The following is a 21194-nucleotide window of genomic DNA, read 5'->3' as shown; positions in this document are numbered from 1 at the left end:
ATTTACTACTGGCCTTCTCAACCACACCTGCGTGCACTCCTGGAGGATTCTTCAGGTTTCTGTCATTGATTTGATCCATGTTCTCAAAACGGGTCTCATTGATCCCTTGAGAATGGAAAGAAGTGGGGAAATTACCCAAAAGTAGGTCAGTGGAGTAAGGTGGGTTGCTCTGGTATGTTTTTCCTCACCAGGAACTGTTGGATGCTCAGGACTTTTATGAGCAGGAATGTTGTCATGGTGAAGCAGCCATCGCGTACATAATTAGGCAAACTGTGCAGGATCGTTTTCCAGGTGTACTGGTTGATCATCTCAAAGTGGGGAAACTTGTATTTTGAGTTTGAAATATTTAATTTGTTACATCAGTGCCCCTAGCCTTTTTGATACAACCTCTAATCTTGTAAAACAGATGCTTTTGAAAGGGAAAATGATTGACATGCAGCAGGTGTGTCGTTCAAAAGCATTAACACTTGGGCAAGTTTGAAAAGCTACCAAAATGTGGTATTGTTTGGAATATTTGGTGCCTGTGATTAATTATGATTAGTCCGAATTCAAAGATGTGATCAATGTGGTTTACAAAAGTGCTCTAGTTTAAACTGGCTCGAGCCATTTCTGAAAGTTTTCGGTAAAGTAAAACCACTATACAGACGAGTTTCTTCGATTAAACCTTTGCGTTGCGGATTATTAAGGCCTCCATGACTAAATACAAAATATGTGCCATTGAATATTTTAAAAGTAATTAAAAACAAATGAATATAAAACGAGTTGTAACATTTTTTCTGGTTTCATTCTAAAGATAAATACCTGGGTTTTGAAAAAAATATTTTGCATATAAACCTTTTGTATATAAAGATTTACAAGAATAATTAATAATATAATAACTAACATATTCGTAATAACTACTTGTTTAGATTTGTTGCCATGATTATTTCCTGTAAGCACCCAAACGGATTTTGTTTTTGTGCGTTCACGTCCCGTTTCCTGTGACGTAGGCTGAGTGGAATGGCTTGGCGAAGGGTTAGCGATGCAGCGCATTCGGTTAGCACTAGTTCGCCGTTTGTGAGTGACAGAAAAATAAATTGTATAACTTGGCGCACAATATACGTAAAGTAACAGCAAGAGACGTGCTAACAAGTGCAATTTACCGACAGTGCGCTCAAGATGGGGTTACTAGTTATCTGTTGTTTCTTCTCACTGCCTTCAATGCCTTAAGTGGCTGACTGCCGTGGGACGACGTCAATATTGTTCAGATCGTCGGGTGTCAACGGTTAACGCAAAGGTTAATGTGTTTATCGGAGGTACTTTATATGTGTGGCCGAAAGCGAGCTACGGCGCCGTTAGCTTTAGCAATCCAGTACTAGCAGCGGACAAGCCAGTTGGAGTCAGCTGACAGCCTTCAGTGAGCTGCTGCGCCCCTTCGATCAGAGAACCGCTCGCCATGGATCAACTCAAAGTCAAGGACCGCATTCTGGAAAATATCTCCTTCTCCGTCAAGAAGGTACTTGAATTTTGCGTGCGCGAATGTTTTGGTCAGTGTGCAACCTGGGGGAAAAGGCTCCAGCCCAGCCCGAATCCAAATTGGCGCATGTTTACCTCTTCCGACTTCCCGAGGTTTCCAATTCAACAATAATAGCTAGACGTCATGTAGCCGTAAATTGCGATGACCGCATATGGCCACTGCGGCATACAACGTCGGACGGGACAGCGCAGGAAGCTTGCCAGACATTTGCATCCTCGTAAATCTTGAACAGTCTACGTTTCTTGCTTTGCTGTGACTTGGAATGTGTGACAACATTCGTTCGACACACCTCAATCACTGGCGACTTCATTCATTCATCTGTTCTCTGAACCGCTTAAGCCCAAAAGAGAAGCACAATCTGAGATAACATCATAAACATTGTTCCATTTCGCCTTTACGAAAGCAGAATTTGTGCAGATATCGAAACAGATGTGAATGCCCAGTGAACAAAACAACAGTACCGTTGCTTTAGAAGCTTGCGCAATGTCTTCTTGCAAGTTGTTGTCATTCTTCCTCAAATGTGGTAATCAATCTTCAGTCTCCTAGTTAGCAATCACTGTGAAAGTAAATATGAACATCCCCATGATTGTACTCTTTACTCCTTGGACACATGACACACTTAGTTTTCAGCTGTATTTATTTACGTCATTCAATGCATTTTATATTGGATCAAAAGCATCTGATCTTACATTATAGCCCGATTCTTTTAATGTAAGTGAATCAGTCAAACAGTTAAGTCTTTGTTCATTGCAGACAGATTCGAAAAGACTTTTCCACCAAATATCTTTAGTTCTGTCATGTTTTGCTTACACTTTGGTCTTTGGAAGGGGATTGAGGTCAAATTGTCAACTCCCACCACTTGTCTAATTTCATTTTCTACCTTGTATTGTTGTTTTGTTGGAGGCCCCGTAGCTCAGTGGTTAGAGCACTGGTTTGGTAAACCAGCGGTTGTGGGTTCGTATCCCACTGGGGCCTCCACTCCCTGAGAAGGGTTGCGTCAGGAAGGGCATCCGGCGTAAAAATTGTGCCAAACGTATATATGCGTTCATCTGAGATGACACGCTGTGGCGACCCCGAAAGGGACAAGCTGAAAGAAACACACGCACATTATTGTTTTGTTGAACTGGAGTCACAATCTTTGGCTAAACAGTAGAGATTAGTTGGGTAACCCAAATGCCTTTCATTCTTCCATTTCAAGTACAAATCATGTATCATGGTGTGTGTGATACAAATTAGTTTCAAGGCTTGTGTGCCACAGTTTGTTCCACCATATTTGTGATGCTGCTCCTACCTGTCCCAGTGAAAAAGTTCCTCTCAAACCCTCCAAAATGGTGTGCACTAAAGGTTAACTCAAAATCATCATTTAATAGTTCAGTTAGCACAGCTGTATCTCTTTTTAGAATGTTTGGTGAAAATCATGAAAACAAGTTTCGTCATTTGTATTGTCTTCATGTGAAAAAGAATGCTCTTGTACTTTAATCCAAAATCGAATGCAGCGACGTCAGTGACAAGTTGTGTTTCTGCAGTTGCAAAGTTACTTTGCAGCATGTGAAGATGAGACTCCAGCCATCCGGAACCACGACCGGGTTCTTCAACGCCTCTGCGAGCACTTAGACCACGCGCTACTGTACGGGTAAGAAAGTTGTTACATTTCTGTTAAGTTGTGGTGGGAAGGCCTCATATAAACATTTCAAATTCAGTACTGAATCAGCGTCCACCAATGTGTCCTCAAATATTTGTCCATGACGGTTTCTCCTCTGCAGGCTGCAAGATATCTCATCAGGCTATTGGGTTCTTGTCCTTCACTTCACAAGGAGAGAGGCTGTCCGGCAGATAGACAAGCTTCAGCACATAGCAACGAACCTCGGTCGAAGTGAGTCTTACCTGCGTCCTAACGGGCATTTGTGTGCACTCCGTTAACCCTAACGCTGATTGTGCTCTCAGGTCGGGCTTGGTTATACCTGGCGTTGAGCGAGAGCTCTTTAGAAAGCTACCTACGCCTCTTCCAAGAGAACCAAGCACTACTACAGAAATATTACTTCAAGTAAGGAATTCTGTGTTTTTTTAACATAAAAAAAACAAAAAAGAAATTGTAAGCAGAAAATGTATCAGATATTCTAGGTCTTGTCGTGTTTGTGTAAATAAATCTTTCTTTAAAAGGCGGGCACTGGTGCGGCGACTGTGAGTTGTGGCCCACAGCACCTGTTGTGTTCAATAAAAATGCATGACAAATTGTTGTTTTCCTTTCCCAAGTGAGTCAATATGTCACTATGCTGTAACCCCCCCCCCCCCCAAAAAAAAAAAAAAAAAATCAACAGCTTGAAAAAAAAATAGTGAGAGAATGCTGTAGAGACTTTGAAATTGTGTCCAACAGATAGCGGTACTCTCCCCCATTGAAAACATGCAGGAAAATGTCACACCTTTTACTGTTTTTTGCAAACGGGCCTCAATACTGAAAGACATGCGTCGCTGTTGATGTTCAACAGTGATGTGTATTTAAAATTACTGTGTGTTATTCTTGTCTGACTTTGTAAGTCTTCGATTCCTAAATTAGCGTCTTATTGAATAAGAAATGACTAAAAAAAGTGAGTGGATTCAAATGTTTTGATGATTGATGAAATCCACAATCAGTGTTTTTGTTGTTGTTGTAGGAATGCATTGGTGTGCAGTCACGACCACTTGACGCTCTTCCTCACACTGGTGGCCGGATTGGAGTTCATTCATTTTGATCTGGAGCTGGTCCGCATTTCTTTCCCGCCTTTCCTTTCCAAATGAACACGTGCCGCGTCTCTAACCCGCCCCTTTAACGCTGCAGGATGTGCCCTATTTGGACGTGGCCGCCTACATGCCAGAGTACTACAAACCACACAACCTACTGGACTTCGAGGAAAGGCTCCCCAGCTCAGACAGTTTGTCCCTGCACTCCTTTACCTCCCTGACCTCCACCAACCTGGAGTGGGACGACAGTGCCATCGCCCCCTCAAGTGAAGGTGAGCTTTACATTAGGAGCACATCATGTGGGTGAAACGTGGTTCCTGAAATGTCTACTTGGGATTTGATATTGCGGTCGGTGAATAAAGAGCAAGTGGCATGGGTCATCGCTGTTCTCAATGTAGAATTTTGTTGTTTTAGTTCACACTTTTCTATGTACCCTCCCTATATTGATTCACCTTTTTTTGCATGCCATAATTCAATATTATTTTCAAATTGTCTATACCGCTCACTAATGTTTCATGTTATCCTCCTTTTTTAGATTATGATTTCGGTGACATCTTCCCCGTGTTGCAGGCAATGCCAAGTGCAGACTGGGAAGGTGGGACATTGGTTGAACCTTCCCTTCCTGCCATGCCACCCCCTTCCCATTTCCTTTGTCATTCCGCTTTGTTTTCCTTAATATATGTTGTACACACAACTTTCTGTGATATGAGGCCAAATGTGTTTCTCATTGTGGAAAATCAATAGTTTTCTTATTCAAGTGTAATTTTTTTGGTAGCACATTTAATTATGAGTCAATCATGAGTCTACTTGATTACCAGGAATAGCTCACTAATAGCTTTTAGCACAACAACAACAACTCCTTTGATAAACATTGCAAGTAGCGCTGTGTTTACACAGTAATCGTTTCCAGGTCAAAACGTTATTTTGTTATTGCTCAAAAAGAGTTTTGGTTTAAAAAAAAAAAAAAAAAAGAGTGCTAAGTGACAACAGCTGGAATTTATAATATTTTATTACAAACAATATATATGTATTTTCAAGAATACTTTTCAGCAACTTTGAATAGGATCTGTTAAAGAGAGCACAATTTAACTTTTTTTTTTTTTTTTAGATCATCCAACATATTAAGTTGCTTGCTCTTTTGTTGTATGCATGAAACTCATGTGTTATGTCATCCTAATGCTCTGTTTTCTTTCGCACAGTGAAACGAGTGTGGCTGTTGTACTCTTCTCGTACAATCTGTCCACCGTACGCTTCTTCTTGGTGTTGTCCACAGTATGTGACACAGGCTTAGAATCTAATCGGAAGTAGTAATAAAGAGTTATCCAGCCATCCATTTAGTGACTGCTTATCCTCAATTAGGTTTGCATGTGAGCTAGAGCCTATCATAGCTGACTTTGGGCAAGACCTGTGGTAACCAGCGCATGGAAAACCCAAACCCCGAATCTCTGAACTTTGAGGTAGACGTGAAAACTACTCTTTCACAGTGCTACTAAACAGTCAGTACAATTATCGTTAATATTGTACTAAAACTGCTGTATTTTAATATCAGCTAAATGGATGGATTGTTTTCTTTTCTTGACCAATTGCATAGTTTTCAAGAAGACACATACTGTGCTCAGTTTTTTGATACGGTAGTAAATTGGTTGTCCCTTGCCGTTCTCGGTGGTTCGGGATCAAGAGTAATCGAACGCTTCCTATAAAAAAATCAAGTTTTAAGTGTATTATAATTGACAATAGTCGCCACAAGATTGACAACAAAAGACTACTTATCTGGATAAAGTTCCTCAACACACTTCTATAGTTCCTTGTTAAAAAGATGTCACTAAATGGCATCACATGCGGGTTTTTTTTCAGCAAATAACAGAGGAGGTTAGGTCTCTGCAAAATGAGCCAATGTCAAATGTGAATAGGCGGAGGTTCACTTTAGTCACTACGTGAACTCTTTTCAAAGAAATGCTCAGATTCGGCCTATGTCACTGCTGCCTGTCTGTCTTTCTATATGGTCCTCTGTGTTTTGGGCCCCGCTGATGAACATCGAGAATGCGGAAAACCCTAACTCGTGTGCATCTTTTTTGTGCAGTGGAGCTGTAAAAATACACAATGCTTCTGTGGAAATGTGTGTACAGATAAAAACAAGTGGGGGTTCTGAACGTGGCAACATATAAGTGACAAAACGCTCATTTCTAAAATGTTGTGTATTTCTTCAACTCCAAGAGGAAATGTAACATGTTTCTAGTCATAACTTTGTGTATTGGTGTCACTTTCCACAAAAGACGGCGACATGACTGATCAGGCGAGTTGCCCGAGGTCCAGCGGCTCCGATCCTCTGACCGTCATCAGCGACTCGGTGGTCTTAACAGTTGGGAACCTCAAGCTGAAGGCAGGGGCTCATCTATCACCGTCCAGTCCCACATCCAGACACAACCCTTTCAATCACGACTCGGACGGCAACACTTCAGCCGATGTAACGCCGGTTCATGTGGCGCGCTGTCATGTTGTCCGCGCTGGAGAGGACGGCGAGAGCACCAACAACGAGCTAGAAGTTATTCGGTAGATTGCCAACTTTCTTCCATTTGTTTACATCAGTGCTTTTCAAACTTGTTTACAGCAAACAAGTTTTTTCTTCAAAAAAAAAAAAAAAAAACGCCCAACCACTGCAAGATTATGCTCAGGTTGAAGATTTAAATTGGTGTTTCTTGCACCTACTACTAGAGGAAGCACACATCTCACTGTGAATCTTCGATCTACTTGTACATATGAACAGTTTATTCCTCTTGACCTCCAGGATGGCAAGACGGAGGAAAGTGAGCAAGAAACGACGTGGGAAGAGCTCCACAGATTCCATCAGCAGCATCCATAACTCCTTATCATCCGAACACATCGAAATGGGCACCAGTTGCTCTAACTCGGAGGAAGCAGAGTCCTTGAACTGCACTTTGATACACCCGGACAGGGCAGGCACAGAAGTGGTGGCAGAATGTGACAAGGATGGTGTGGAGGCCCTACTAGGGCTTCCCGAGATGAGCGACACCTCCATGGATAGTGTAGGACAACCCCTTCGGGACGTCATGGACAGACTTACCGAGGAGGTCTCCGACCCGCCCAAGTACGACGAGGAAATACAGAGGGATGAGGGCCCCGAGCTTCCACCACAGCAGCCCTTTCGGGAGGACTCCGGGGGCGAGCCTCCCGACCCAGACGCGGGCACGGACCTCTTGCGGGCCTCCGAAAATGTACTCTGCGTTACCCCCGTCGATCCAGACTCTGCTCCCTCAGGTGGTGGGCGCTATGACCCTCCAGAGCATCGCAAGTCACAGATACTTTCAGGTGGCCATGAAGATCAGGGAGAGGCAAAAGCGCCAACAGAACGAGGAGCAGACGTGAAGAACGGGGAGGGATATGGTTCAGATGAGCGGGAAATGACTTCTGTACAAAATGAGAAGCTTAGTCCTTCAGAAAGTTCTCATCCTGCTGAATTTAAGTAAGGACCCAATCTGTTTTTGGTGCTTTATGTTACTACGTGATGTAATTCATATTCACTGTTTGCCTTCTAGGGTGGACAATAACCACTTACTACTCCTCATGATTCACGTTTTCCGGGAGAATGAGGAGCAGCTCTTCAGGGTGATCACCTTATATTTTATACAGTGGACATCTACATGTCTGTGGTTCGAAGGCTGCAGATTCACCTGTCCACTTTTTTTTATTCAAACCCCCCCACCCCCCCATAGTTTAGGAAAAATGTAGTGGTCTATCCCAGTCTATTCAAGAATTATTTTGGTTTAAATACAAATATAATGGCCATCAATTATCTGCAGATTTTCACTCTTTAAGGCCTGGTCCCTATTTCTCGCAAATAGGAGGGGTCCTTTGTACTGATGTTTGTTCCACTCTAATTCTATTTTGATTTAGTGGTAGCTCGTGTACAAATCACTTTCTTTTGAAGTGTTTTTTGAACTGTTCATTCACGAATTGTTTGGTGATGGGGGTTCAGTTTGTCATCCCAGTACAGTAATATGTGACCACTTAGGTTAATTATTGATTTTTATTCTAAATGGATTAGTCACACCACTTCAGACCTTCACTTTTTGCCCGTCAAGTAACGATTGTACAGCTGCTGATTTTTCCGTTGACATAGCCACAATAGTAGCATGGTGGAGCAGCCGCAGAGCTTTGGCCTCACAGTTCTGAGGACGGGGGTTCAAATCCCGACCCCTCCTGTGTGGAGTTTGCGTGTTCTCGTGCCTGTGTGATTTTTCTCTGGGGACTCCGGTTTCCTCCTCCATCCCAAAAATATGCAACATTAATTGGACACTAAATTTCCCTTATGTGTGATTGTGAGTGCAACTTTTGTCTGTCTCCATGTGCCCTGCAATGGGCTGGCAAGCAGTTCTGGGTGTACTCTGCCTCTTGTCCGATGACAGCTGGGATTGGCTACAGCTCTCCCGCAAGGATAAGCGGCTCAGAAAATGGATGGATGGATGGATGGATGGATGGATGAAAACTGCAATGTATTAATTATGCAGCCCAGTGGAATAGCATTCCATCTTGTCTTTAGATGGTGAGGATGAGTACTGGCCATATGGAAGGGGACCTGCAGCCTCTTTACCTGCTCCTGACTGACTGTTACATTTACCTTCTGAGGAAAGGTCAGTGAAATGTTGCACTAAATACCCAAATAATGTGTGACCCAACCAAATAAGTTTGTGACCTCTGCACTGTTGAGCCTTTAAGGTGTGCTGAAATTTTCATTATTCTGCACAGGTGCAGCAGAGAAGCCTTACACAGTGGAAGACGCCGTTTCTTACAATGAGCTTGACTACATCTCAGTAAGATCTTTCCTCAGCCCTTCTCTCTGTTTGTGCGTGTGCTCACTACTTAACCTAAATTCCACTTCTCAAACTCAAAACTCTCCACCTATGGTAGCTGCCCAATTAGAATTTTCCAAAGTATTGGTGCAACAATTAATCAACAACTAATCAATTATCAAATTAATCAATAATGATTTGCAATAATCAAGTAATTTAGACATTCAACTTAAAAACGTCTTGGAATTTCAGCCTCTCAGCTGTAAATATTTACAATCTAATAATAAAACAGACAAGTTATGTTTGTTTCAATAAAAAAAAAAAAAAAAGATTTGCATCCATATGTAACTTTGAAAACAAAAATGTTTTTGCCTCTTCTGGCGTTATGGAGCAAACCGGTAATTGAATCATGATCAGTTTTTGCTCTTTGCACTGTCAATTTGAAATAAAGTCCTTTTTTTTAATAAAGTGGCGGGGATTTTAAATGTTTTTAAAATCCATTTCATCAGCCAAAAAAATAACAGATTTGTCGATTACTGAAAGAACCGTTAGTTGCAGCCCTCGTTGAATGGAATTGCTCAATTCTGAACACAACCACATCCCCATTTATAAACCCAATTCAAATGAACTTGGGACATTATCAAACAAATAAAAACAGAATACAATTGCAAATCAAGTTCAACCTGTATTTAATTTAAGACACTACAAATACAGGCTCGTTAATGTTCAAACTAATAAACTTTATTGTTTTTAGCAGATAGTCATTAACTTGGAATTTTTATGGCTGCAACACATTTCAAAAAAGCCGGGGCAGTGTAAGGTCATCCACCGTGTTATATCACCTTTTCTTTTAACAATATTCAATAAATGTTTGGCAACTGAGGACACTTGTTGTTGAAGCTTTGTAGGTGGAATTCTTTCCCATTCTTACTCCAGGAGTCAACAGTCTTTACCCTTTCATAATGCGGCACACATTTTTAGTGGGAGACTGCTCTGGACTGCAGGCAGACTTTAGTCTGGTATCGGCATTCTTTTACTACAAAGCCACGCTGTTGTAGTAAAACGTGCAGAATGTGGTTCGACATTGTCTTGCGGAAATGAGCTAGGGTGTCGATTAAATAAAAAAAAAAAAAAAAAAAAAAAAAAAAAAAAAAGTTGCTTGGATAGAAAATCTATATTTACTTTCAGCATTAATGGTGCTGTCGCAGATTTCTAAGATGCCCATCCCATTGGCACTAACACAGCCCCATACTATCACAGATAATGCACTTTTGAATTTTATCCGGATAGTTCTTTTCCTCTTTGGCTCGGAGGACACGACGTCCACAATTTCCCAAAACAATTTGAAATGTGATCTCGTCAGACCACAGAACACTTTTCCACTAAAGGATCGTACTTTCAGTGGTTTCAGAAGCTTTTGAAGATTCTATAGACCGCAGGTGATGAAATCCCTAAACTCGTTGCACTTGTACATTGAGGAGCATTGTCCTTAAAGTGCTCTCAATTTTCTCAGGCACCTGTTCACAACGAGGTAAACCTTGCCCCATTCATGCTTGTGAATGACTGAGCAATTCAGGGAACCTCCTTTAAACACAGTCATGGCACCCACCTGTTCCTAATTTGTCTGGTCATCTGCAGGATTTTCCAAATGGGTGTTTGATGATCTTTCCTCAAGTTTCTTAGTCTTTTTTTTTCCCACCTTTACCAGCTTTTTCGGAACTTGTTGCAGTCATCCGTCCATGCATCATCTGAGCCGCTTATCCTCACAAGAATTGCGGGAGTGCTTTAGCCTATCCCAGCTATCTTCAGGCAGGAGGCAGGGTACACCCTGAGCTCGATCCCAGCCAATCGCACGGCACATAGAAACAAATGACCATTCACCATAAAATTCCAAGTTAATGATTATTTGCTAAAAACAATAATTTTCATCAGTTTGAACATTAAATATCTTGTCTTTTAGTGTATTCAATTAAATGTAGGTTGACCATGATTTCCAAATCATTGTAATCTGTTTCTAATTTGTTTTACACAACATCCCAACTTCATTAGAATTGGGTTTGCATAAGAGGATGTGTATACATTCTCAATTGTTTGATTTTACATGCCCTCTGGAAGACTTTTTTTTTTTTTTTTTCAGTTTATAGGTCACAGTAATTTTCTTTGTGTCCTTTTATAAATCACACACATTTGAACTTCCACATTTCATGTTTTCAGGTGGGCCTTGATCAACAGACAGTAACCATAGTTTGCACTAATAGAAGAAGGAATTTCCTGTTAGACACAGCTGATGTCTCCTTGACCTTGTGAGTGTTTCCATGTCTCCGTGTGTCTTTATGGAGCACACTCCTCACCATAATCTCATCACTTTTGCTTCCAGATGGTTCTTGTCCGTTCTTAAGACGGCCATGGTGAAGGGTTATCGAGAGCCCCCATATCCTTCCATCCTGACTGATGCCACCATGGAAAAACTAGCTCTCACCAAATTTGTCTCCCAGGAATCTCACTGCGAGGTGAAAACATGCTAAAGGCCCAGCCAGTGGTGTCTTTTTTTTCCTCAATCCTGTTTGTGCCTAGGCTTATTTTTACATTAGAAACATGTAAAATAAAAATTGCACAAAAAGCGTAGATCCTGAAACAATGACACTGTATAATTTCCCACTTCTTAAATGTATTTATACGTATTAATTTTACAATCGGGGCATACTTGTCTACCAAAGAGCATTTAATTCTTCTTGTCATGTTTTGGCTCATTGACATGAAAAAAAAATTACTTTCCCATTGGGCAAAATAATTGGAATTGACCTGCAATGTGAACATACTCTTAAATCGCTGAGCAAAACTGACTCTTTACAAGCAAATGCTATGAATGAAGTCATGGTATAGTCACACACATACTTATCGTGATCGTATAGCTAGCTACAAATTTTACAGCAGTCCTAATTAATTCGAAACCTAACCCCTCCGCTGGGCTCATATGTTGGTAAATTTCATTAACGCTAAGCTCACAAATTTGAGCATTGTGTATGTCTTGCTTGAGAGACGTCGTATCACTGGCGTTCGGCTTTCAGCACGTTCTGAGTTCATTTCTTGCATTTGTCTTCTCATGAGGTGTACATCATCTTCTTTTGTTCTTTTACGGTAGCTTGTGAACTTCCGCGTAGTCTCCATTTATTTTATGCTCCTTGAATCAAAACACTACGCTCTGCTTCCGGCACCTTTGCATGCATTGATGGCGTAACCACGTTGCGCTAGTTTCTGTTCCGTTAGGCTTCGCAATTTCACTCTTTCCTGCCATTAACAGGCAACCTCTGTATATACCAATGTTATTAAACTGCGAAGGCTAGCAGCAAATCAGTTAAGTTGATCTCTGAGGTAGAAAGAAACTTCCAAACATTTTTCTGTTGTAAATAAAACATTTCTGTACTTGTTAAAGCCTCACTTATATTTACACTTGATTTGTCTCCTGTTTAAATTTTTATCGCTTAGCAGAGTTAAATAATTCGGCCAAGAAACTGAACTAGTCTCTTTTGCAAGGGGCTGCAGTATGCACCCGGGATACTGCTTGTGCGTATGCTCATGATAGATGACATCCTTCGCTCACGCATTCCGACTCTATATTCTCTGATTGGCTATTCTTTCCGCGCCATGACATGTTATAATATGATAAATAAAACTCTATTAGGGTAATGGGGAAAGATAGAGATGAGTTTTCAAAAAATTATTATACAAATATTTTGCCAGGTCATACAGATAATTTGAACATATCCATCCATTTTCTGAGTCGCTTATCCTCAGTGCTGGAGCCTATCCCAGCTGTCTCTGGCAGGGCAAATGGAGACAAACAACAGTCGTGCTCACAATCACACCTAGGGGCAATTGAGAGTCTCCAATTAATGCATCTTTTTTTGGGGATGTGGGAGGAAACCGGAGTGCCCAGAGAAAACCCACGCAGGCACGGGGAGAACATGCAAACTCCACACAAGCGGGGCCGCGATTGAGCCCGGGTCCTCAGAACTGTGAGGCCAACGCTTTACAGCTGCGGCACCGTGCCACCAATTTGAACATATATTTAAAATAAATTCTGCAAATTTCCCCTTTAAAGCAGTGTTTCTGTGTACTTCCAGGTTTCTGAAGTTTCTATACATCTATATTCACTTATCCACTGGGAGGATCCTATGGATACGACCTTGCCGAACTTGAAGTTACCTTCCAGCGCTAAGGAAGGGATGGTGCAATACCGGGCCGGCACCACATACCTGGGCAAGGAGCTGTGGAAAAGCTGCTACCTCGTCCTCAGGTGGGCTTGGGTGCGGGATTCCTCACATACACGTCTGGTCAAGTTTAGTCTTATTCTGCTGTTTCAAATTCGGTCTTCAGCACCGACTTTTGCTAATACATGCTAAACATTTTCCATGAGCATGATATTTTTTGCAATTTGACCAAATCATAATTCAATGTTCCTTCGCTGGCCTTCTGAGCATTCTCATTGCTTTGTCCCCTTCTTCTAGCAATGGAATTCTATACCTCTATGCAGAAAGGACTGATGTGACGCCAGTGCTCTCAGTCACTATGGGGTAATTTTTATGAAATTCTTACGCCACTGCCAAGGTGGGTGGCGTTGGTGATCGCAGGTGTCCTTCTCTTATCAGGGGGGAATACTGCGGAGGATGCCGTCGTTCAAACAGCTCTGAGCGTCCGCATGCCTTTCAAGTCATCCTGACAGAGCGCCCCCCGCTGGAGCTCAGTGCCAATAATGAGCAGGACATGGCCGACTGGATGCAGCTGCTCTGCCAGTCGGTCTCCAAAGGAGTAAGGACAGACATCAACCAAGTTTTTTATATTTACATATGATAATTATTCTTTGCTTTTTATCAGTTTAATTCACTATTATTGGCCTTTAATGACAGTGTCACCTTCTCAAAAACTGCTATAAATTATACTCTATATTTCTTCCACTGTAAAAGATAGTATGATTTATCCACAAGCTGCTCTCCTCCAGGTCATCCCCCAAGGTGCGGCCCCCACCCCATGTATCCCGTGTTGCCTGGTGGTGACGGACAGCAGACTGCTGACTTGCCATCAGGACTGCCAGACCAGTTTCTTCCGTTCATTGGGCAGCACCGACATCTATGACGTGGAGGCCGTCAGCCTGGAGGACGATGTGGAGTACTGCGTCATCGTGGGTGAACGACGGTGTAGCCGATGCCTTTAAAATTTCTCCCCCGCGGGGGTTTTCATTGGCCGGGGGATATTTTGTGATTGTTTTACGGGCAGGAGTTTGCTGCGGATCGTGACCGCTTCCTCCCCCCGTGGGTCTTGTACTTCAGCGGATGTGAGGAGAGAGACAGACTTCTCCGAGTGTTGGACAGCAGATGGAGAAGCATCTTCCAGGTCAGTCAGGATAAACTTTGTCCTCGCTATACAGTGGACTCCTGCATATTCACTCTTAAGCACCTGAGGAGGCACCTTTTCACTGATTGTTTTCCTTTTTTCTTTTTTTCAGTTTTTGCTATTTTATTCTTAGTAGGGGCCAATCCTGCAAATGCTTGTTGTTGGTTTTTCCATGCTAATGGAAACATTTATTTTTTTAATTATTTCCCCCTATGCAATTCTAATGGGCGTTAATTTTATACACTATACACATTCATTGAATAGCTGAGATCCACTTTTTTCTTTCTTATCTGTCCACTGTTAGATGTACACAATCTTGCCAAGTTATCACTGGCATATTTTTCAAAGGCTGATAATGGACCTTTCCGACTAGCGATCTTAAGCTCCGCCCCCTTAGTTTACATTTGCCATGTCCCACAAGCTTCCAAAATAGCGACTGAACAGAACAGGTTTGAAGTCGATTCTCTATCGCGTATTCTAGATCATATTGCAGTATTTTTGCCAAATGCGTCAGACTTGTCCAAGAGAGGTCTCAACTGTTTCATGCAAGGATATGAATACAGAATTAAGAATTTGGACGGAGCAGGACGCAATGTCAGAGTTACAGTGAAATGTTGGCGATCGATGCAAAAAAGTTTGACGCCTCACAAACTTCATATTGAAATTCACCAGGATAAAATAGTCGAATCGTACTGCGCATGTAACTTTGGGTGAGTACTTTTTACTTGGAAAGATCATGAGTAATATGAGTAGTGATTATAAGAGAGTTAGGTTTGATTTTCTTCAAGTGCATTTAAACAATGGTGATGAACTCAATCAGTACTGTAGTCACCAGATGAAAAAAATTGACTTGGATCGTAATCGAACCCAGTGCTCTGTCTTAAATGTCCGATGTGTTACAAATAGGCAAAGAGACATTTCTCTTGTATGGCATCACGCATTTATGTATCACTAACCCGGCTCTTCGGCATAAAGCATTACACACTTCATTCAACAGGTCAGTGATACGCTAACAAAGTGAAAGTTGTTCTCCTGCAATGTATAAAGCACTGATAATAATGAAATAAAACTGAGAGAAGATACTTCTCCCTCACTTACCTTCGAACATACAGCCTTGTGTTTGTTTATATTGTCCACATTTAGTTGTACGCACGCTCTTTCGTGAGCCTTAATCCATCTTAGACACTTCGTCAACTGTGTTTTAGGATTTGGGAAAGGAATCAACTGGGTCCCTTGTAACCTAGCAGGATATATTTCATCAGAATTGCACCTTTCCCAAAGCACATTTGAGGACCATTTTCTTCGGAACATTAACTTTTACAAGTGCACGCTACTGACAACCAGTATTGCTTGTGGGACAACATGGGGGCAGGGGCGTGTCAAGCCATGGGTTAAGACAATGCGGCTATCTAATTACCTATTATTGTACGAGTAATTGACAGGTCGGAAAGGTCCATAGCAGAGATTGGAGTAAGTCACACGTAAATCTCACATTGTCGCCTCTAAGTCTCCAACAAGTTACCAGGTTAGTGCAGAAAAAAAATCAAACTAGTCAAACTGAGTTGCCAACCAATTTCAAACAAGTCGAGTCATATTTCGTCTTAAATTGTAGTTCAAATCATACAAACTTGCTTAGTCACAACACGTATTGGAGTCAAAATGCTTTTTCAATAATCATGAAAAAAATACATTTGCAACTGTAAAACTTCAATGAACACACATAATTACATGAATACCTCTAAAAATTAAATGAACAACAAAAGTATGATAATTTGTATGTACTTTTACAACTACAGTATTGTTACTATATAGAATATTATATATATATATATATATATATATATATATACACAGTAAATGAACAGATAATTTAAGTAGACACATAGCTACATCTTGTAATCGGATCGCTTACTTTTTTTTAAAACTCTGATCATGTAAAGCCTAAAATTTTTCAGTGAGCCATAGTGACAGAAGAAAAAATAAATGCTGTTATATTTGTTGGCAGGAAGTACATACCGTAATTGACCCCTCCGTACAGGGCACTTAACCACGCCTCCTGAAGTGACGTCACGCCAACTGAGAGAGACGCCATGCTTCTGATTTCATTCAATCATTCACACGTAGCAATGTTATGTTAGCGGAGAACGTCTCATTCATTTATACGAGACGTGGATTAAAAATCAAATTTAGGGCATATCTTCGTGCAAACACAGTCTGGTTAAGCTTCTGTCTGCGAGCCAGCAAGAAATCAATACGTTTGTGCAGTCCGATCATCGCTAAATATCGCTCAACACAGATCAAGTGTGTCAATCATTCACACGTAGCTGTTATGCAAGCGAAGAACTGCTAATTCATTTATATGAGACATGTATTGAAAATCAAATATTGGGCTTACCTTCGTGGAAACATATGTGTTCCGGTTGATATTAGATGCATTTAGTTGATGATGCGGTCTTCCACAAAGTTTGAACCATCGAAGGCATTTTTCGTACTGAGTCTTCGGTTTTGGAAAGGGTACGAATCGAACTCCACCAACTAGCCTTTCAGGATACCTGTCGTCACTATTACAAAGTCCGTGACTACACCTCTTAACCATATTTTTTGTTAAATAACACAAATATGCGATAAAACGCTAACTAACCCTATACTGGACCATGCAATGTTGTCTGAGAAAATGGCGGGAGCAAAAACGGGCTTTGGTTTATGCAGATCTCTGGCCTCTGATTGGTCAGTGACGCGGATTGCGCAATATCCACGGAGGGGTCAATTAATGACTCATGCCTTGAGTCGACCCCAGTCCATTTGACTCAAGTCCAAGTCACATGACTTGAGTCCCCAACCTCAGGATAATAGAACATGGGAATATGGTCGTGAGAATTTCTGCCCATTTGCCAGTGTGTGGTAACTGTCCACAGGTGGCGCTCCCCCACAGGGAGGTGCGCGAGCCATCAGTTCAGAAGCGTTGCAGCGAAGGGCTGGCTTTAATGAAGAGCGCATGGCAGCGGGCGGACAGTTTGGCCCGAGGCCGAGCGCAGCGTGAGCCTTGGTGCTGACACAAACACACGAACACTTTTGCCAGTGATAGGTCAACACACTCATTTAAGGACGATGGGCCCGCGAGAGGTGCTCCGCCACAGCCAAATAAAAATATTCTGGAGAAAATGGATTCAGAGACATCTCGCATGTTAACAACACAAAAGTGAATATAGCGCTGCACATAATCCATGCCTATAGTCACTGATTTCCTGTTGCAAGTGTCAAAGTCAAGGCCGGGGAGTACATCCGGCATCCCGCACCGTTTATGTCGCCCACCAAGGTATTTAGTGTAGAAGGAAAAGAAAGTGTCTTTCATTTTTTTTGCTACGTCAGGGAAAAAAAAGTCCTTTGAATAATTCAAACATTCAAAAATCATTTGCCCTTGACTCAAATTAGTTAAAAATATTTTTGAGAAAAAGGATTTCTCATTTTTAGCACATTTGAATCCTCTGCAACTGAAAATTATGTACTTTTTTGTGTAAATAGTTTTATTTTCATGGAATTTTTCTTCAGTTTTACAGCTATTAGTCTTTTTTCACCAAACACCAATTTTCACATTAAGTGTTGGGGTTATTCCTGTATTCTTAATTTTTGTGCCACAATTTAACTACATTTATTAATTGCCGTGGCAGATGCGTAAATTAAATAATAAGGTGCGCTGACTGGAATTCAATTTGAAAGCAGAAACTCCAATTGTGGGTTGTGTACTGTCACGAAACACAGAGGGAAGTATGTCCTGATTTTTGTATTTTTTTTAATGATTTTGATGTTTGAATCTTAATGAAAATTCCAAATTTCAAGAAATGAAGACAGGTAGTTTGGTCTCCTATAAACTATTTTCCAATGTATGGAGTATGCAGTTGGAAAATTTGAATGTAGCTTCACTACAGTCCCCGCCAGCTTGCCGAAGAAACGTCCTCAGCTCACTAAGTTGTCATGGCTAGCGGCTACTTTTTATTCATTATGTAATATTACTAAACATGAAATGCTTCCATCTTTATGTATTTTTTTTTAGAATGTACAATCCTGAGAAAAATATAACAGGCGTACGACCAAGTGAGAACAGTGAGAGCAGCAAAGCGTCCATCTGTGTCTAGGACAACAATGTTACAGACCCTTACCTATGATTTGTCTCAACAGCAGCCCAATTCCTTCTTTAGCTTTTGTTGCTAATCACAGTTAAATAATTGGGCCAAGAAAATGTAATCGTTTTTACTCTGCAAGAGGCTGCGATACGTCCATGCAAGGCTCCGTGTGCAAAGTGTGCACCTCCTGTCTCTACAGTTTCTGATTGGCTATTCTACTGTAAGGTTGTAGGGACAGGTTTAACAAAGTGTTGTTGTTATTTTTTTATTGAGAGAACTGCATACTCTTACCTCTAATAACGCCATCATTTTACAGCCATATATACAATATATATTTATGAGAGCCTTTTCCTTGCACATTGTATTCCTATCGGTACCACTGAAAAAAAATTGTTGGTGGTTGGACTGCTGCTTCTGTCATTGTCAATCAGATCTATGCTTAATACAGGAGGAGGAAATGATGATTATGATGCACTTTTTTTTCATCCAAGTAACTCAAACATTCATTATGCTTTTGTAAGTTTAGTTTCTGTCATCAAAAAGATGTTGTTTGGGCAATTAGTGTGGCCTTTAACCGATACCTGCAAGCATTTAAATTGCCTTAGATTTACATCACATGAATTTTAACTTTTCCAAGTAATCTATTCTAGGTTTCTTTCCCTTGTAACATAAACCTGAAGGTTTTGCGCTAATACAGTACTGACTGCTATTTCGTAATTCCTCCCACCTTGGCTAAAGCTCCAGTTCCATCTGAAGAAAAGTTGCCCCAAAGTGTGATACTGCATTCTGCTAAGAAGAAATGGCAGGAAATCCTACTAGAACATCAGAACTTTTGGGGGTAGTTTAAATTGTGGGCTGACTCTCATTCAACTCATGTTGCAATGTGATATTCATTCTGGATGCAGCCACATCCCCAGTTTGGGGCTGTGCACACTTGTCCAAGCGCAGTTGGTTGTTTTTATTGTCTCTCCACAAATGATTTCATGCGTTTTTTTGAGTTCTACATGCCATAGCTCACATTAACAGTTTCAAAAGTTTTGAAATGATTTGTCTTTTTTTTTTCTCCTGAATCACAGACCTGCCATTTGAAAGGTGGTGTGTAGACTTTTATTTATTTTTGGAATATCTGCTGTACATAATTCACAAAAGCGTGCCGTCATGTTGAGTGCTTTAAATCTTTTCCAAGTGCCACTTGATCGCCTCTGCTGCCCTTTTACAAATAGTGAAAAAAAAATGAAATAAACTCAGGTGAAAAAGCTACTGAACATCCAAAATTCACCAGTTTTTTGTTTTTGTTTTTAATTGCTGCTTTTATTGCTATTCTTTTAATTTTCACGTTGTTCAATGGATCTCAGAAAAGCGAAAAGGTTTGGTATTAAAAATTGCCCTCTTTGACAGCTTTTGATATGAAGTGATACATTTGTATAAGCACAAATCATGAAGATAATGTTACATTTAATGCCTCGAGCAGTGTTCCTCAAAAGTGGGCTTTGTCATCTTTTGCAACACTGTGCGCGGTTAGCGGGGAAAGAAATCTCTCCAGCGGGGTTCCCAAAGTTGCTGACGTGTGCTTGTCTGATTCTTGAGAGAAATAAATCTCACGGACTGAAAAGCACAAAAGTGTAAAGGTGGTTTAACGTGTCATGTACACTAAGTCAAACATTGCTGGCCAATGGTGTATGACAGCTTTTTTTTTTTGTTATGGAAATATAATTCAAGTAAAATGTGTATTTTTCATGCTTTCTTTTTTTGAGGGTGCAGCATTAATGAAATTGAACATGCACATAGCATTTTTCCCCTCCCCATATTGTTAAATGTGCTAACAATTGGAAAACAACCTTTTAGAATGCCTAAGAATAAAGTTTTAAAAAAAAATCAATCTGTGATTATTTTATGTCACCATTGTAACAAATGTGTGTGAATGGAAAAGGCCCCCCTCCCCCCATTTCTCACAAATGCACTTTATGTGTTGTGTGTATTTATGCTGCTCCTTCTGAAGTGTGCGCCTTGGCCACCTGAGGGCAGAAGAGTACAGAACAGATGTCCAAGGAGCCAGCAGTTATGTTATTTGGAGAGGATCAAGAATTTATGCCCGAATGTTTTTAGATGCTCTATCTCCATGTGTTGCTCCATTGTTTGTGTTGAAATACTAGTTGCTTGGAAAAAAAAAAACATTTTGCACATTTATTTATACTGCATTTAGTCAGAATCAAACCAAATCATCCATCTCGAGACCCATTTGTAATCTGTTACAGTCATGTGCTGTTACACATTTTGGGATTAAACCTATAAAGTCTTTTAGATTTTTGGGGAAAATGTGAAATATTTAAATAAAGTTAATATATATTTCATAATACATTTTGATTTTATTTGAAAAATGTATATTTCTAAAGATTTACTTATTTCTATTTAAACATCTATAAAAAAGAATTGTATTAAAATATAGATATGTGGATATAAAATAGATGTTTTCAACCCAAAAATTAATTTCATAACTTTCACAGAGAACAACAGTCACATGATGCAAAAAGACATTTTACCACTTATTAAAGGAAGTACTATATGTTCCTATTGTTTTCATGAACAGCCTGTAATGTGAAAGCCATTCAAATTCTGGTTTTATGTGTCCCACCCCCACGC

The 21194-nt window shown here is 40.7% G+C and overlaps 1 protein-coding gene across 7 annotated transcripts; it reads left to right on the top strand.

Annotated features, from left to right (window-relative positions):
- The first annotated feature begins 16 nt into the window (after positions 1 to 16).
- On the top strand, positions 17 to 20769 carry plekhm2 (pleckstrin homology domain containing, family M (with RUN domain) member 2). 7 transcript variants are annotated; one of them, XM_061812970.1, is made up of 21 exons: positions 20 to 159; positions 1296 to 1495; positions 3043 to 3149; positions 3280 to 3389; positions 3461 to 3560; positions 4168 to 4255; positions 4332 to 4506; positions 4770 to 4829; positions 6508 to 6784; positions 7020 to 7715; positions 7789 to 7858; positions 8793 to 8883; positions 8999 to 9063; positions 11257 to 11345; positions 11420 to 11552; positions 13167 to 13339; positions 13551 to 13616; positions 13692 to 13851; positions 14042 to 14221; positions 14317 to 14433; positions 17349 to 20769. In XM_061812970.1, the coding sequence occupies exons 2-21, from the start codon at positions 1436 to 1438 to the stop codon at positions 17484 to 17486; spliced, it is 2955 nt and encodes a 984-aa protein (XP_061668954.1). In that variant the 5' UTR covers positions 20 to 159; positions 1296 to 1435; the 3' UTR covers positions 17487 to 20769. The 7 variants fall into 7 exon arrangements, with proteins under 7 accessions (XP_061668947.1, XP_061669000.1, XP_061668990.1 ...); XM_061812990.1 differs by having other exon boundaries at positions 25 to 145; XM_061812981.1 differs by having other exon boundaries at positions 35 to 172.
- The last annotated feature ends 425 nt before the right edge of the window (positions 20770 to 21194 follow it).

This window comes from Syngnathoides biaculeatus, chromosome 2 (genome assembly GCF_019802595.1).
Source record: "Syngnathoides biaculeatus isolate LvHL_M chromosome 2, ASM1980259v1, whole genome shotgun sequence".
NCBI classification, from domain to species: domain Eukaryota; kingdom Metazoa; phylum Chordata; class Actinopteri; order Syngnathiformes; family Syngnathidae; genus Syngnathoides; species Syngnathoides biaculeatus.
The sequence above is the reverse complement of the archived record's forward strand: the minus strand, read 5'-3'. Positions and strand labels throughout refer to the sequence as shown.

Bases quoted from the DNA above. Each gene is read 5' to 3' on its own strand.
- plekhm2 (XM_061812963.1), top strand. From the start codon at position 1,436: ATGGATCAACTCAAAGTCAAGGACCGCATTCTGGAAAATATCTCCTTC. The intron at 7,716-7,788 runs GTAAGGACCCAA...TTTGCCTTCTAG, and splicing joins TCTCATCCTGCTGAATTTAA to GGTGGACAATAACCACTTAC. The intron at 13,852-14,041 runs GTAAGGACAGAC...GCTCTCCTCCAG, and splicing joins GCCAGTCGGTCTCCAAAGGA to GTCATCCCCCAAGGTGCGGC.